This window comes from Natrix helvetica, assembly GCF_964273705.1.
Source record: "Natrix helvetica genome assembly, chromosome: 1".
NCBI lineage: Eukaryota > Metazoa > Chordata > Lepidosauria > Squamata > Natricidae > Natrix > Natrix helvetica.
The window spans coordinates 59,656,603-59,673,057 of record NC_138548.1 but is presented as its reverse complement, the minus strand read 5'-3'; the positions used below and the strand labels follow the sequence as shown (position 1 = coordinate 59,673,057).

General features: G+C 40.4%; 1 protein-coding gene across 5 annotated transcripts in view; it reads right to left on the bottom strand.

The window, feature by feature from the left end:
* Positions 1-16,455, bottom strand: part of RALGAPA1 (Ral GTPase activating protein catalytic subunit alpha 1) — a 137,877-nt gene that overhangs the window by 44,054 nt on the left and 77,368 nt on the right. For all 5 annotated transcript variants that reach the window (XR_014176616.1, XM_081968513.1, XM_081968512.1 and 2 more), the window contains exons 30-34: positions 16,058-16,126; positions 7,987-8,121; positions 6,037-6,220; positions 1,594-2,458; positions 331-402 (exon numbers count right to left, since the gene is read on the bottom strand). Coding sequence is in view for 4 of the 5 variants with exons in the window: in XM_081968513.1 (XP_081824639.1) it covers positions 331-402; positions 1,594-2,458; positions 6,037-6,220; positions 7,987-8,121; positions 16,058-16,126 (1,325 nt within the window). In the remaining variant the exon portion in view is untranslated. The remainder of the gene's footprint in view (positions 1-330; positions 403-1,593; positions 2,459-6,036; positions 6,221-7,986; positions 8,122-16,057; positions 16,127-16,455) is intronic.

Sequence of the window (16,455 nt, the reverse complement as noted above, 5' to 3'; positions counted from 1 at the left end):
TAAAGCACTAAAGAATCATTAAAGAATGATTCAGTTCAAATGTTAAGAATTAACATTAGCTGTTTTATGTTTTTAGAATGTAAGAGTTCTAATAAATTAAATAAGATTGTATTAACTCAGAACTATAGGCACTGGCAGATTAGTGCTAAAATAATTACTAAGAGGCAAATCTTTTAATTCATTTTTTAAATAAAAATGTCTATTATCACAGAAATTGGAATATCTTATAACAATTTGAATTCTACATTATTTTAAAAAGTAATGACATTGAAGTGCAATTTAAAAAAGGAAATTACCACACTTAAAAATTGCTTATAGCAGATAACTTGCCATTGTCTTGAATCCAAATTTCGAAGTTCTCTAAGTAGTTTTTCATTTTTTTTCAGAAGATGAAAGCTTCTCCTACGTAAGGAAATTTAATAAAAATGTTTTCATTATCTGTGTAGAATGACAGATATAGCAAACAATAACACCTTTTCATTTCGATTTATTAATATCTCCTACAGTTTTCTTGCCTTTTGAAAAATCTTTTCACATAAAAAATGAAAAGATCTTTATTTACAAAAAACACACACAGACTTTTTTTTTTTATCCCCGGTAATTTTCTGAATCCTTATTAGGGCCTTTACTGTAATTCTTACTCCATTCCACTTCTTTAACCTGGTGACTTGAACAACATTTCCCTCGGAACATATAAACCACTAAACCAAACTGGCTCTCAAATTAGGACTAGTGATTTGGGAATATTAGGAGGCATCTAGGAAGACATTTTTGAGAAGTAGATAGGACTTTGATAATACATTAATACATTGTGGCATATAGCTCTTCCTCTTCGATAATGTATCATAATACAAACAAAACACCACCACTATCCTCCTACAGTTGTGTAGTAATTTACATTATGTGCACTCATGGCTAAGAAAATCTTAATACAGAAGTGAAAGAACATTTGGATTTAATTTCATTACATCCTTTTCTTGTTTAGCGACTACAATTTGTTCTGTGACTTTGTCGTTAAACAAAAAGGTTGCTACGTGAACATGTGACACAGAGAGGGGAGGAGGGAGCGAGAGATGCTCTGAAGATCACTAGTTGCTGCTGTCTCATTCACACAGCGCCCTATGCCTGATGAGATTGTTTTCCTTTTTTACCTCCTCTCAAGGTGAAGAGACTGCTTAAACAAGTTTTCTCTTCCTGACCTACCTTTCTTGATAGCATTACACTTCCCTAAAAAGTGCTAGTGATAGGTTAACCTCTGTAACCTTAATTAGTTCATTAAACCTTCTGTCCAGCTTGCCTTCTGCCTGAAATTGACCAAACCTTAATCAGTTTAACATTGAAAAAAAATGTTTTTTGACCCAAGAATTTTGGTTGGAAATGTACACATTGATTTTTATTACGGTTTATTAATATTGTATTTGCAAATGGTTGCTAACTGAGATAGTTGCTAAACGAGGAGTGGCTGTCCTGGAAGGAGAAGATATATTCTGCTATTGTTTTTAGTAGCAGCATGTATGTCACTTAAAATCTCTCTCTGTTCTGAAAAAGACCAAATTATGTTGATTTTAAGAGCAAATAATATTATAATTTTACCTTTTATCCCAAGAATTCATCCCAAGAATACTAAGGAGTAACCTGCAATAGTAAAATGATGAATAGGGCTTTTGTGGAATTGGTTCATCCTGCTCCATAGCCTTCATATTTAAGTCACTGAAGTGCTTTTCAATAAAATCTCTCTCTTCAGTGTCCTGTTTAAGGATTGCATTGATTACATCATTTTCCTGCTTCTCTGACACACAGATAGGCTGAGGAGCAGGTATATTGAGAGACACACCTGTCCTCTGTAAACACTCAGGACTAGTGATTCCCACATATTGCAAAAGCTCATCAAGAGCATCTTGTTCATCCTTTATAGTATCCCATGTTGGCACAGTGTCTCTAAGTCTTCTTTTTAGTGGAAGAGTAATTCCATCCTTTACATACATTTCTTCTATATATGCAGGAGGTTCTGAGGCATTTTCTGATTTCTCTTGATGGGGCAGTGCAAGCATAAAAGTGGTTGGTTCACTTAGGCCACATAGAGGGGGAGGCCCATACATGATGGCAGAATCCCAAGAATATTTCCCAGACAGATCCCGCACTATAATTCGGACGTTTGAATTGGCTGAGACAAGTCCAGCAGACAAACCTCCTCCAGGCATGTTCTCTTCGGCTCTTATCTGTATACATGAAACTAATGTGGTATTATTTAATACAAAGAACTGGAGATTGGGGTTCTCAAAAAGCTCAGGAGAAAGTTCAAGGTTCTCGCAGAAAGGATTGTCATTATTTTCACATACTTGACTTGTTAGCATAGCAGGCCCCCCACTCATTGGATAATGGCCTAAGTGGTTTACCAGATGAGCTATCACTGTACGAGCCGCCACAGAGATCAGTCCTTGTTGCATATGAGATTTTACTGAAAAAGACAAAAACAAAATTCAATACTTTAGGTTTAACTCCTAGCATTAAAAATGTAATTTCTATCTGTTTAAATGTTAATCTCTGAAGAGATGCAGTATGACTTGCATGGCACTGTATTCATAAAGTGCTGTAAGAAAAATACTGTTAACTGTGGATAATATGCATTTTAATTAAAATAAAAACAATTATTAAATGATAACATAAAAAAGTAATTTTACAGAGAATACAGCTTTAAAAATACAAATAACTGTAAAATATTTTAACACTTCAACAGCATAGAGAAATGAAAAATATGAACAGAAGCTATTAGCTTTCATTCTTGAAAAAGAGAAGGCCACTGTGGCGATTATGGCAAATACAGAACGAAGACAGAAGAAGCAAACACTGTCAGCACATTACGAAGGAAACTGATATTTTACAGCTGAAATGATACTGAGAGATATTTTCTCATAGACAACACTGTTTAAGGAAAATTATGACTGGTAACAGTTCTAAGAAATTAATTTCATTTTATGATATGTGTGTGTGTGTGTGTATGTACGTATCTATGTATATCTATCTCTATCATCTATCATTATATATTATGTATGTATGTATGTATGTATGTATGTATGTATGTATGTATGTATGTGTGTTACAAGCCCTGGTATGCCCAAATATGGGAGGGAGCTCACTACTCCCCCTTTCTTATTTGTAAGAAAAGTGCTTGTTTTTAAGAAAAGAAAACAGAAAAGAAATAATTACAATTCTGAGGTTAGGTTGAAATCCTGAATATGTTTTGCTGGGAGTAATTTTTACTGAATTTACCAAAGACACTAAATAAATATGTTTAGTTTTATTCTGTTATTCATTAGAAGAGTTTAATAATTTTTCTACTGAAACTAATTATAACACTTTGAATTAATATTCAAAAAGTTGATTGGAATGATAGCCAGTTGTGAATTAATTACAATATTATTAATATATTAAAAACAATAATTCTTCTAATCCTATTTTCTAATAAGCACAAATCTTTATGATAAAGAAGGCTTGCATATTCCCAAAGCCTGAAGCTATAGAACAATCCAAATGGTGTCTTCATTTAGATTTGAAAACGAACAGGCAGATATTAAAAAACACGACTCTTTAATTTTATTACAGACTTTAGAAAAGCTGTTTTCAAGGCAGAAAACTAGCACCTGGCAACTATAGGCCTCAAGCCATTATATAAATATAGATACACAGACAGAAAGAGATATGCAGATACCCTCAGGTTTAGATTTTATGTTCTTTTTCTTGACTATGAGATTCTTAGTGGGAAGAATGGTTGACATCTGTGTACAGAGTTATTGTAAAAGATGACTGTAGTACCATAATGTGTGTCCAAACTTGGTTCTTCTAATCCTCATAGTGCCTTTTTCTTTTAGTACAGTTTATATAGCATATTTTGTGTTGTAACTAATTCATTATCTGCTGACCTTTAACGGCAGTTGCCTCATAGTGGAATCAGCTCTTGACCTGTAATTCCCTCTTTTTCATTAATATTAATTCTGAGGGCTTGACATATTTATGAAGCTATGGATTTCAACATTGTACCAAATGGCTTTATAGAGTTCTTAATATTTCCTTATAAAGCAGGGGTATTAAACTCACATCGTTACATTGGCGTCACGTGACATATCGTGACTTTCCCCCCTTTATTAACCATGTGTGGGCATGGCCAGTGCGTGACACATCTGGCCCCTGGGGTGGGAGATTGATAGCCCTGTTATAGAGTGTAAACATTCTGAAGCAACACGAGCTTCAAACAAGCTTTATTTAATATACTTCCCAGTTTTGCCGGAATAATGACTTAAATCTGAAAGTAATGTATCTTTTTTGAAGAATAATAATATTGTGATATATTTAAGATAACTTATTTTTGTAGGTCAAAATAGCAACATTTCTTTCTGACATAAACAAATTAGACAAAGCCTTAAAATAAAAGGAGAATCTTAGGAAGTGAGAAGAAAGACAATCAAAGAATTATACTAACACTGTTGCGCACCAAATATAATTTAGATTATGCTTTTTGATATGAGCTCATTCACAACAATCAGCTTTATATCTTTTAGAATTCTAGGCTGCTGTAGAAAATGAAAATTACTGAAATTTTAATATTATTAGGAGTACCAAAATTGACAAAATATATACTGGTCACCCAACCAGGATTGTCAGGGATTTTTAAAAATAGGTTATTAATTTACCTAAGACAATATAATAGAGGGGGGGAAAAATCTCATTTAGGATTTTAAAAAATACCCAGGACTTACTCCTGTGTGGAAATGCACAAATAAAGGACAGCAATGCTGGTGTTTTCTCCAATAGATACTAATTTAAGAAGAGGCGGAGGGAACTATTCAAGGTTGTCTTTTCAAATAGGCAGATTAAACAAATCACAGAGTATTTGCTGTGAACCCATAATTACACATTATTACAGCATACAAAAGCAGTAAGGCACAAAAACCGGCTGCAATTCTTTACCCTTGCAATGTAACATGTAGAGGAAATTAATCTTGGCAACTAGTTTAAATATTAGCTTTGCATAATATGTATAGGTGAAACTGTAATTAGGAGGGAATGAATCCTTCGGTGCTGCTTTCATTCTGACCCTGCAGATGATTACTCTTCACTAATAAGACCACAGCCATTTGACAAAAAGCCAACTACAGTAGCTTGCTTCACTGCTCAGTAAATTTAATAATTACCGTTCCTCCTGCCAATAGTTCTCAAATCAGATTTGTTCAATCCAATACTGAGCTTATTAGAGGACAGCTCTGTGTTCAGAATTCTTTGGCCAAAAAAGTACTTGAAAATGATGAAGCATGCCTTAGACAAGGGTACAATGATTAGCCATTTTCTCCACATAAAAAAAAACAGCACGGAGTCACTACAGACCACAAAATCACCTGCTGTTAGCACACAGCTGCTACAAAAAGGTTCTGTATTTATCTAGTCCTTAATACCTTTAAGGAAGCCTAAAGGGAACAGCTTAATATTGGAGGAGAATGATCCTACACAGAATATTTAGCCGCAGTATGAAAGCCTATGTCTCCCAAATTTCTTTTCACTAGTGCCATTTAATATTTCATACAAGAAAAAAAAATCTAAATTAAAATTATCTGAATTATTAATTCAAGGTATTTAATTTTTAGACAAAAAAATAAAATTTGAAAAAAATAAGTTTATAAGAATGAATCAAATTTTAAGAATTACAAAATAGTGCATACTAAGTTAAACATTTTGTAATTGCTTGCTTGCTAAATAACATATGTAAATATTTATCAATAAAAATTTAAAAAATGTTTTGTTTACTGGGGTAGGGAAAAATCTGTTATGAAGTTGATGTGTGTTGTAAAGACATACTTATTATACCAAAAGGAGTTGTAATTACTCAAAATTATATTAATCTATTCAATGCTTACTGACACTACCTATAATCTATAACTGAACTATTACAGTGTAATTTGAGAATTAATACTTGAGACTGATACTTCAATATGAGAAAATTTATGATACGTGATCAGAAAAGGAAGTTAATTAAAGCAAACAAACCTTCTGTGACTGGCTGGAGTTTGGAAGACCGTTCTGAATCAGGTGAATGGAGTGGTTCTGGTTCTTTTAAATTTTCCAAATGCATAAAAGGATCATAATCCAAAGATGCTAAATCAGACAGGCTCATTGGAAAATACTTCACGTTACTAAAGCACTGAGATCCATAGACACATCCATGAAGAACCTTAAAGAAAACAAAATATACTAAAATCTATCTATATAAGTATGAAAGACTAAAGTGAAACCAGGATTGCTTCTCAGAAGATTGACATAAAATCCACCCAGGATACACAGATTTCTTAAATATGTGATATAACTACATTTATACAAAAGAGTACATAATTTTATTTGTCAAAGGAAAAGATGATGAAAATCATTTCATACTATTCTGATTTGTAACTGTTCTCATGATATGTGATTATTATTTAAGGTAGTATCCTTTATTGTATTCATATCCTGCTTTTCCTTTCATGCAGTACATTTGTTCCTGTAATTGAGCTACATTGGTCTAAGAGAGAAAGGGAAAGATATTCTGAGTTAATCAAGTAAAGTTAGAATGTCAATGAGTGGCTTCAACTGGATCCCTTTTTTCAGTCCAAACTGACTGTCACACTCCTATCCAAGAGTAGCCTTCTAAAATAAACTGCTACTGAATATGGCTGGGTACTGAAGAACCTCGTTACTGGTAATTTAGAATACCGTTTTGATTTTTGAAGGATTTTTTAGGTTTTGGAAAATCGCTATTAAAAAAATAAATCCCCAATGCTTTTATCTAGATTGAGATTTTATCTGAGACTGATGTTTGAGTCTGCCTCCCCACAGAGGTATAAATGAAAACACCCCTTTAACTGTGGTACATTAACCAGATGGGATGGGCATGTTCCTAATGCCTTCCCCCAAATAATGCCCTCTGATGGGAGCACACCTTTATTATTACATATCCTGCGGTATGGAACACTCCACACACAAATACACCTGAAGTTCATTAGGTCTCTACCATCCGAGCCTTTTATAGGGTACTGACGTACTGCTTTTCCATGAAGCATTAAGATAAGATTCGATAACTGCAGATTAGAAGTCTGGCTTGGCACCAGGTTTTTGTTGTTTGTATTTTTTTTTACTGTGTTTAGTTTTATAGTTTTAATATGGCTTTATATGCTGTTTTAACTTTCGATTGGGAGCCGCCCAGAGTTGGTTAGAGGATGGGCGGCTATATAAATGTTTTAAATGAATAAAAAGGTTTATAAATGGCCATATTCTGCTTGGGTCCATGCAAAGGCCTTTCTGGTTTCTAAAATGTTTTCAATCTGTCCTAATATTTAATATTGTTTTATTCTGTTAGCATTAGTTCTTTGTTTTTATTTATAACATCTGTAAGGTTTCAAAATCATTTATTTTATTCTATTTTCACTATTTTTGAACTTTTAATATATTATTTCTATTCAGTGAATAGTCCAAAGTATACTGTGATTAGGAATGTCCATCTATGCTCAGATTTTGTCTTGTCAGGGAATAGAGAAGGTTCTCCAATTATTTCTGCTGGTTACTCTTCCCCTAAAGGCATAGCTGTGAAATCCGGATGGTTCTGCTCATTATACGTTTTGTACGAATTAGGTATTTTGCCTTTTTTCTTTCATATGACATATTCTCTGACTTATACACCAATAAACAAGCTTCATTTGGATTTGTTAGCTGTATCTGCTAGTAGAGCCATCAGTGGAAGTGAATGAAACAGGGTGCAACATACTTCTCATTCACTGAGAAGTAGTGTATGTTACAGTTCTCAAACATGTTCAGGGTTCTTACAATTCTGAAAAAAATACACATGAAAATAACTTCTATTTTTGTTAAGTTTTACTTCTTTTTTTATTCGCAAAAAGAAAAAGTTAAAAAAATTCAAAGACAAAATTCTTATAAGACCAAACTAAAAGTAAAAGAAGTAGCAAATACCTTATATATGTAATTAAGAACAGATTTTTCAGTTTTATCATTTTCAAATGCTGCAGGATTAATAGGCTGTAATAATGTCCGTAGTGGCAATGCCATTGTCCAGTCCAACAAACAAAGAAGTAGAGATACCACCAGCTGTAATAGAAATATTTCTAAATTATAGATAACCATGAAGTATAATGTATTTGCTTTGCTTTTCCATGCTTCCCTTTTAACTGTAGCTTCAGCAGGAATCCATATATCTAAGTATGCGTTATGCCGTTTGAGAATAGAAATACAGAAACGAATAAGTAAATCTTGATCCTACTAAAAGAGAACGTCTTTTTAGTTTCAGTAGGAGAGTTGAACCCAACAGAACTTCAAAGAAACATAATTTTAGATTATATTTGTAACCAATGTATAGCAGAATGATTAAGCAAAGTGTTCTTATTTTTGTACATAAACATATAAAAAAGCAAAGTAGACATGTAATCACTTATGGTTCACGTTCTCAGCAATCACTGAAATTCTAATGTCAACTTTAAAATTTTTTACTATTATGAATAAAAAACATTAAAGAACTTTAGCATTCTAAGAAAGCAAACATGGGAAACCCTAAAACTATGAGCCATTTCTGACCATTTCACAATTTTCCGTGGTTCATTGAGGGAATTGTCTGATATGCTATTTCGTCCAATATGCTGCACTTGAATTCATATTGAGCTGGATTCCTGGAGTCATGTTCAAACAGTAATAGCAGTGCCTTATACAAAATTTTTCTTTCTCACTGCCTTAAGCTCCTTGAGGTAAAGTAGAGTATAAATCTAACATATAAATAATAAATATTTGGGAAATCACCCCAACTTATAGAAGATGATATTCTGGCTATGTAAGAGTCTATAAGGGGAAAGATCACTTGCCAAAGGAGACTCTTTCTACATTCCCACAAACTAGCAGATCAAACCTATTCCATGGATAGAAACAGACTTTCTTTTGAAGACTGCAAGCTTTGGATCCAGATAACTGTGCTACTTTTGTATGAAACTAAAACATAATTTGTTTCACATTAAAGACCCTTGCTGGATCAGTTACCCATTGACAATCGAAACTGTTGTGAAATAACTTTGTAGTCAGTGGAAGATAAACCTAGCAGGAAAATACAGTAAAATAAAGGATTTCTTTTTTCTAGAATGTGTTGGACAGACATTGGGAAATACAATTTTGTACGTCTAGCTAGAAGAAAAAGGTTACAATTTCTTCCTTTTAAGGAAACCCTTTCCATTCATTCATTTGTACTGATTTTAGTTCAGTTGTTTTATCTCTTCTTTTACTGTGTGCGTTCATAACAAATTTGTAACTGCTAAAATGCATAGAAATGGAAGAATAACATTTAATGCAGTGATGTAACTTGCATCCTGAATCTTGGGTCACTTGGTTTCTTAGATATATTTTTCTCTTCTTTCCAAATAGGGTGAATAGACCGTTGGCTTACCTGAACGGTCGTTCTCTGGGCGCTGCGGGAGAGTCCAAGCATGGGTTAACACAGCCTAACTGCCCTAGGACTGACTGAGTTTTTTCCTTGACCACGCCCCCTTTGCCTCTGGCAGGTCAGTTTTAAAAACGAAATGTGCAATAGGACGCCTTCAACCAGTCTCTGCAGAGTTTTGGATCTGGATCCTCGAACCCTGGGTGGGTTTGGACTCTCCCGCAGTGCCCAGAGAACGACCGTTCAGGTAAGCCAACGGTCTTTCTCCTGTGCGCTGCTTGGAGAGTCCAAGCATGGGACATACCCAAGCTATCGTGTCCCAGGGCGGGCAGAGTCATTGACCTTTGTAGCCTCCACAACCCTTTGTAGTATACGTCTTCCAAAGGAGGCTTCTGCCGAGGCAAAGATATCGATCTTATAGTTCTTGATGAACGCCGTAGGCGAGGCCCACGTGGCCGCTCTGCAAATGTCTATGATGGACGCCTGGGTCGCCCAAGCAGCTGAAGTTGCAGCGCTCCTCGTTGAGTGCGCGGTTACTCTTCGTGGTGCAGTCTTGCCTTGTGTCTCATAGGCTAGCTTGATGCAAGCCCTCAGCCAACGCCCAATTGTGTGGGATGAAACTTTGCGACCAAGGGACCCAGGGTGGAAGGAGACCAATAGGGATTCGGATCGCCGAAAATCCTTTGATCGTTTTATGTAAATTTTGACTGCCCTTCTTACATCTAATTTATGCCAGATTTTTTCCTTCTGATGTACTGGATTTGGACAAAAATTAGGAAGGATCACTTCCTGGGCTCTATGAAACTGAGTATTCATCTTTGGGATGAAAGATGGATCAAGTCTCAGAATGATTCTGTCAGTATGAATAATGCAAAGGTCCTCCCTCACAGACAGCGCAGCCAATTCAGAAATTCTGCGAGCCGATGTTATAGCTATGAGGAAGGCCGTCTTAATAGTCAGATGATGGAGGCTTGCCTTCCTGAGAGGTTCGAAGGGAGCCCCTGTTAAGGCCTTCAGGACATATGGCAAATCCCAGGAGGGATATCGATGAACCACCTGAGGAGAGATGTTCATCGCCCCCTTGAGGAAGCTCTTTACTTGTGGGTGCTGACTAAGTGATCTAGCCGATTTACAGGTAAGAATGGTGGATAGTGCCGCCACCTGTCTCTTGAGCGTATTGGGCGCGAGACCTTTGTCCAGACCCTCTTGGAGAAATTCTAGCAAATTTGGCACTGAAGCCGAAATGTCTTGCACACCCTTGCCCTGACACCAAGATGAAAAAGCGTTCCACGTATATTCGTATATCCTAGTAGTGGAAGGTCTCCTGGACGCTTGAATAGTTCTGATGACCTTGTCTGAAAATCTCTGCTTCCTCAGGAGGTCCCCCTCAAGCGCCAAACGGCTAGTTGCAGCCACTGGGGATCTGGATGCTTGATGTGACCTTGGCTGAGGGAGATCTGCTCCTGAGGAATCCTCCACGGACTTTGGATGGAGAGGCTGACAAGGTCCGCGTACCAGGACCTCCTGGGCCAGTGAGGGGCCACTAGGATTAGATCGGCCTTTTCTGACAGTAATTTGGTCACTACTTGGGGTATGAGAGGGAGCGGTGGGAACGCGTACAGGAGTCCTGAGGGCCAAGTGCTCCTCAGCGCATCCGTCCCTTCCGCTAAGGGCGAGTGGTATCGAGTGAAGAAGCGGGGCAGATGTGTGCTGGTGCTTGTTGCAAACAGGTCTACTTGCGGTTTGCCGAACTTCTCCACGATTTGAGAGAAGATGTCTGGATGCAGCCGCCATTCTGAGTGGTCTATCGTCTGCCGACTCAGCCAATCCGCTTCTTGGTTGCTCGTCCCCGATATGTGGTCCGCTGTTATGGACGCCAGATGTCGCTCCGCCCATCTGCACAATAGTTCCGCCTCCTGCATGAGATTTTTGGAGTGCGTGCCTCCCTGCCTGTTGATGTGGGCCTTTGTGGCAACATTGTCTGTTAACAACAGTACATGATGACCCACAATCTGAGAAGCAAAGTGACGTAGAGCGAGGCGAGCGGCCCTCAGTTCTAGCCAGTTTATGCTGTGGGCCGCCTCCCTCTGTGTCCATTTTCCTTGCGCAAGATGTCCCTGGCAGTGCGCTCCCCATCCCTGTAGGCTGGCATCTGTTGTTACAACCAGCCTTTCGGGCTCCTTGAAGAGGCACCCCTTCCTGACCGCCGCTGTGCTCCACCAATGCAGGGAGCGAAGTACTTTTGGCGGTAGTTTCACGCGTCTTAACGAGTTGCTGTCCCTTGATCTCTGCATTGGCAGAAGGAACCATTGCAGCTCCCTTGCGTGAAGCCGTGCCCAGGGAACCACCTTTAGGCAGGAGATCATGATGCCCAGGAGCTGGGATAGTTGTAAAATCGGCACTGACCTGGGAGCTTTGCATAGACGAAGTTTGTTCTGAAGATTCGCCATCCTGTCTGGAGACAGAAATACCTGGCAGGAGACGGAGTCGATTATGGCGCCAAGATGTTGGATTCGGGTGGTCGGTTCTAGGTGACTCTTCTGCAGGTTCACTGAAAACCCGTGGTGTTGTAGAGTCCGTATGGTCACCTGAACGTCCCTTCGGGCCTGTTTCTGATTGGAAGAATGAATTATTATGTCGTCTAGATAACACTCTAGCCGAATTGGTCGATTCCGGAGGTGGGCCGCCACCACTGCCAAGATTTTGGTGAAGGTCCTGGGGGCAGACGAGAGGCCAAATGGGAGGGCCCTGTATTGATAATGCCTCCCGTCGTAGTGGAACCTCAGGAACCTTCTGTGGGCAGGGTGAATGGGGACATGGAGGTAAGCTTCCTTCAAATCTATCGATGTGAGGAGATCCCCCTGTCGAGTGCAAGCCAGGATGGAGTGGAGGGACTGCATCTTGAACCTTTTGTATGCCAGATGCTGATTTAGGCACTTTAGATCCAAGATGGCCCTCCACCCCCCTGAGTTCTTTGGGACTAGAAAGAGGATGGAATAATATCCTCGTTTCTCCTGCTCTTTGGGAACCGGTTCTATGGCCCTGATTTCGAGCAGATGGAGGATCTCCTTCTGCATGAGATCTTTCTTTTGGGGATTCTTGGGGATGGGGCAGCGAATAAATTTTTGTTGAGGGAAGGATAAGAATTCCAGCACTAGGCCCCTCCTGATCGTGTTGAGGACCCAAGTGTCCGAAGTTATCTCCTCCCACCTGTCGGCATATATTTGGAGCCGACCCCCTATGGGAGGATTCCTGTGATGGTCACTTCCCCCTACGAAACTGTCGGGAATTGGATCCCCCACGAAATGGCTTCCGAAAGGAATGCTGTTGTTGCTGCCTTCCCCTGGACCCGAAATTTGTCCTGTCCTGTCCCCTGTCACCTGTCTGGGGAAATGGCCTCTGATAAGAAGAATTAGAGCCGGAAGCTTGAGAGTTATCCTGCGCTCTAAAGGGCTGTCTCCTGAATGAACCTGAACCCTTACGTTCGGCTTTCTTCAGGGTGGCCGGGAGAATTTTGCGTTTGTCCTTTGTTTCTATGACAAACTTCTCCAAGGCCTCTCCGAAGAGCTGCCCTCCTTTAAATGGGGCGGAAGCAAGCTTCCATTTGGCCTTCATATCAGCCTGCCAGTGGCGGAGCCACAGCAGGCGACGTGATGTCACATTGGACGCCAAGGCCCTAGATGCGAATTTGGCCGCATTAAGGGAGGCATCTGCTGAATACTCTATGGCGGTTATTATTTTATTGATATCATGCCGCCATCTAGAACCTGCTGAGGGAGGTTTGGACCTGAGTTGTCTTAGCCAGAGGAGAGAAGCCCTGGTGAAGAATGATGCCGAGGTGGATGCTCTAATGGCCCAGGCAGCCGCCTGGTGCGTCTTGTGGCACGCCTTTTCTGAGCGTTTGTCCTCGGCCTTGAGTCCCTCGAGTAAATCTGCTGGAAGATTAGAAGTAGAAGTTAGAGAGACCACCGGGGCATCCACCTCAGGCAACTTCAGCACCTCATCCATTTTGTCCTCTACAGCGTAAAGGGATTTGTCCCCCCCGCTGGGATTGGTCAGGGTACCAGGTTGGACCCACTGCCTTTGGACTACGTCCAGGAATAAGTCCGGAACGGGAATCATTTCCTGGGTAGGTGAAGGTTCCTGGAATAAACCTTCCTTGTGGTCCTTAGTGGGAGGGGGGGTGGCTGAGGCACTCTTGGGAGTGGGCCCAAGTTCAGTGGCTGCTATGGCCTTGTGAAGGATGGATTTAAACAGGGATGGTTTAAATAACCCTGTAAAGGCCGGTTTATCAGGAGGAAGGTCCTCATCCTCCGATAATTCAAAATCCTCTATTTCCCCCTCCTCCAATCCTGTGTCCTCCGTGGCAATAGAAGTGCCAGGCGAAGCAGGGGCTTGGTCTCCTACAGGGGCAGGGGTTGCCCTGGCTTTAGGAGTGCTAGCAGAACCAGTCTCTTTCTGTTTGAGACCATCAGCTATTCCTTGGGAGATGGCCTTAGCTATGATCTCCTTCATTTCAGCTGATAATGCGGGACCCTTGTCCTCTTTTGGGCGTCCCTTGGAGCCCTTGGAGGTTCTCCTTTCCTCCCTCTGAAATATATCCTGATATGGTTCCAATTCCTCCCTAACAGAAGAACTGGGAGAGTCTGGGTAGCCCCAGGAGGCATCTGGGGAGGAGTCCCTTGAAATCCCCCCAGTTGATGGAGGTGAGCCATCCTGGTGGGGAGAATCCTGATCCTGAACCTTCCCTTGGGGAGAATGAGGCCTTGCTCATGCCTCCTCTTGATCTGGGGACCTGCTGGCTTTCTGGGCCTGTGAGGTATGGCCTCTACGGGTTCCCTCCTTACTGGTGGGTAAGTCCCCTGAGGCTCGGGAAGGGGATCTATTGGGATTGCCTCTCCCTCCCTTGTTTCCTTTGGGGGGGGCTCCACTCTGGGCCTCTTGGAAGAAGGCCCAGCCTGCACCTCCAAACCTTCGTCTGCCATTGTTGATCTGGAGTCACAGGAAGGCTGGATGGGTCTGGAGGGCACCGCTGGGACGAGCCAGACGGCCACGAAACGTCCGCGGTTGCTGTAATAGGCAAGGGAAGCCAGCCGGCGAAATCCCTGCCTTAGAGTGCGAAAGCGGCTGTATTCGAGATGTTCGGCCTTGCCGGAGCCCCGGACAAGGCCCTCAGTCACTAAGCGTCGCTGCTGCTGCTGCTACTGGCGAGGTCCGACTGCGAGATCTGCAAACTCTGCCGTTTGAATCCTGAGGCAATTTGGTGCTGTAAAATGGCCGCCGCTGCGCGCGCAGCCTCAGTAACCAAGGCAACCCTCTCCGAAGTGGAGAAAAGGGCGCGAAAGGTTTAAAATGGCCGCCGCTGTTGCCAGGCAGAATTTAGAAGCCGTTAGGACACTTAAGGTTCCGAAAAGGCTTCCGCGGCTTTAAGGAAGAGATCCGCAGCGCCAAACAGCTGGTAGTCCCTTGTAGCGATTCCGCTCGCCAGCTGGAGCCGGACAAGCCTCAATCCTACCTCGCTCAGCCTACAAGCAGCAATGAATATCAGACCTCCTGAGCTGTCAAGAAAAGCCTTAGCTGATTGTCAAAATAAATGGTCAGGAATTTCTTTAAATGCTGATGTGGGGAGTCCAAGCAAAAAGCCTAAACTGGGGAACTCCCCTGCAACAGTCCTATCGGGCGGACTGAGTTTTTAAAACTGACCTGCCAGAGGCAAAGGGGGCGTGGTCAAGGAAAAAACTCAGTCAGTCCTAGGGCAGTTAGGCTGTGTTAACCCATGCTTGGACTCTCCAAGCAGCGCACAGGAGAATGTTGGGTCTTACAGGGATGAGAAAGGGAAGCTCAACTACTGTGAGCTGAAAGGAAAGGGCTACAGAATAGCAGTGTTCTCAGGGTAAACTGGTGTAACAATTTACAGCACTTTTTGTTACACAGCATGATCAAAGGCTGTGTCTATGTCGCACATATCTATTTTATAATATTTCACAAAGGTCAATGACTCTGCACCCTTATACACTTCTATTAACAGTATTCCAGTTAATAATGCTGTTCACATGGCCATTCCGAATTTACAGTGTGTGTTCTGAAGTCAGAAGGAGGCTGTGTATTACTATATTTCGTAATCATCTGCTGATTGTAGATGATGAAACTCTACTCTGCTGATTTCTTTTTTAGTAAAAAATAAATAAATAATTGATATTTTGCTCTTCTGATGTACATTTGAGCTTGGGTGACTTTGGGCCAGTCCTTGTCTTTTAGCCCAACCTACCTCACAAGGTTCTAGTTTCAAAAAGAATAGCATGCAGGAGCATTATTGAGGTATACTGCCTTGAGCTAATAATGGCAGGATAAAAATCTGTAAATAAGTAAGCAAGTGAAATGGAATTGATGGTGGTGAGAGCAGGAATGTGTCAATGAGGAAGCAACACAAATGAGGGGGGACCTAAGCTCCTTGTCCATCCAGGAACAATGGAGCCGAAACCTACATATGCAATTTGCACATACGCTTCATGCTTTCATTTATAACCCGAACTATCTGTACCCCTTCAATTCTGCATTATCATAAACATACATTGCAATACAGTAACATAAAATAAATCTGCTTACCCTTTTATCTTGCTCATAAGAAGAAGCTTCTGTACTCGGCAAGAGATGAGTGATAGTAGCTATCAATATCTATGGATAATAAGACATATTTTAAAAAAGAAATTAGACTACCAATGACCTGTTGGATTATCCTTTCAGAAATATTTCTTTACCAGATTCCTCAATGCCTTCAACAATGACAAACCTCTAGTGTACTATCTTCAGTAGAACAGCTGAGATACATTTAGGGATGTTTTGAAAATAGCAAATGTTGAACTGTATAGCAGTCAAACACCAGCAGAGGAAATATTTCATGACATTTCATGACATATTGTCTTAACTATTTTATGATAATGTTTATGTCATGCAGTGTTTTATAACATTTGCCAAATTTCATTTCCATTGGAATCATGGATCCC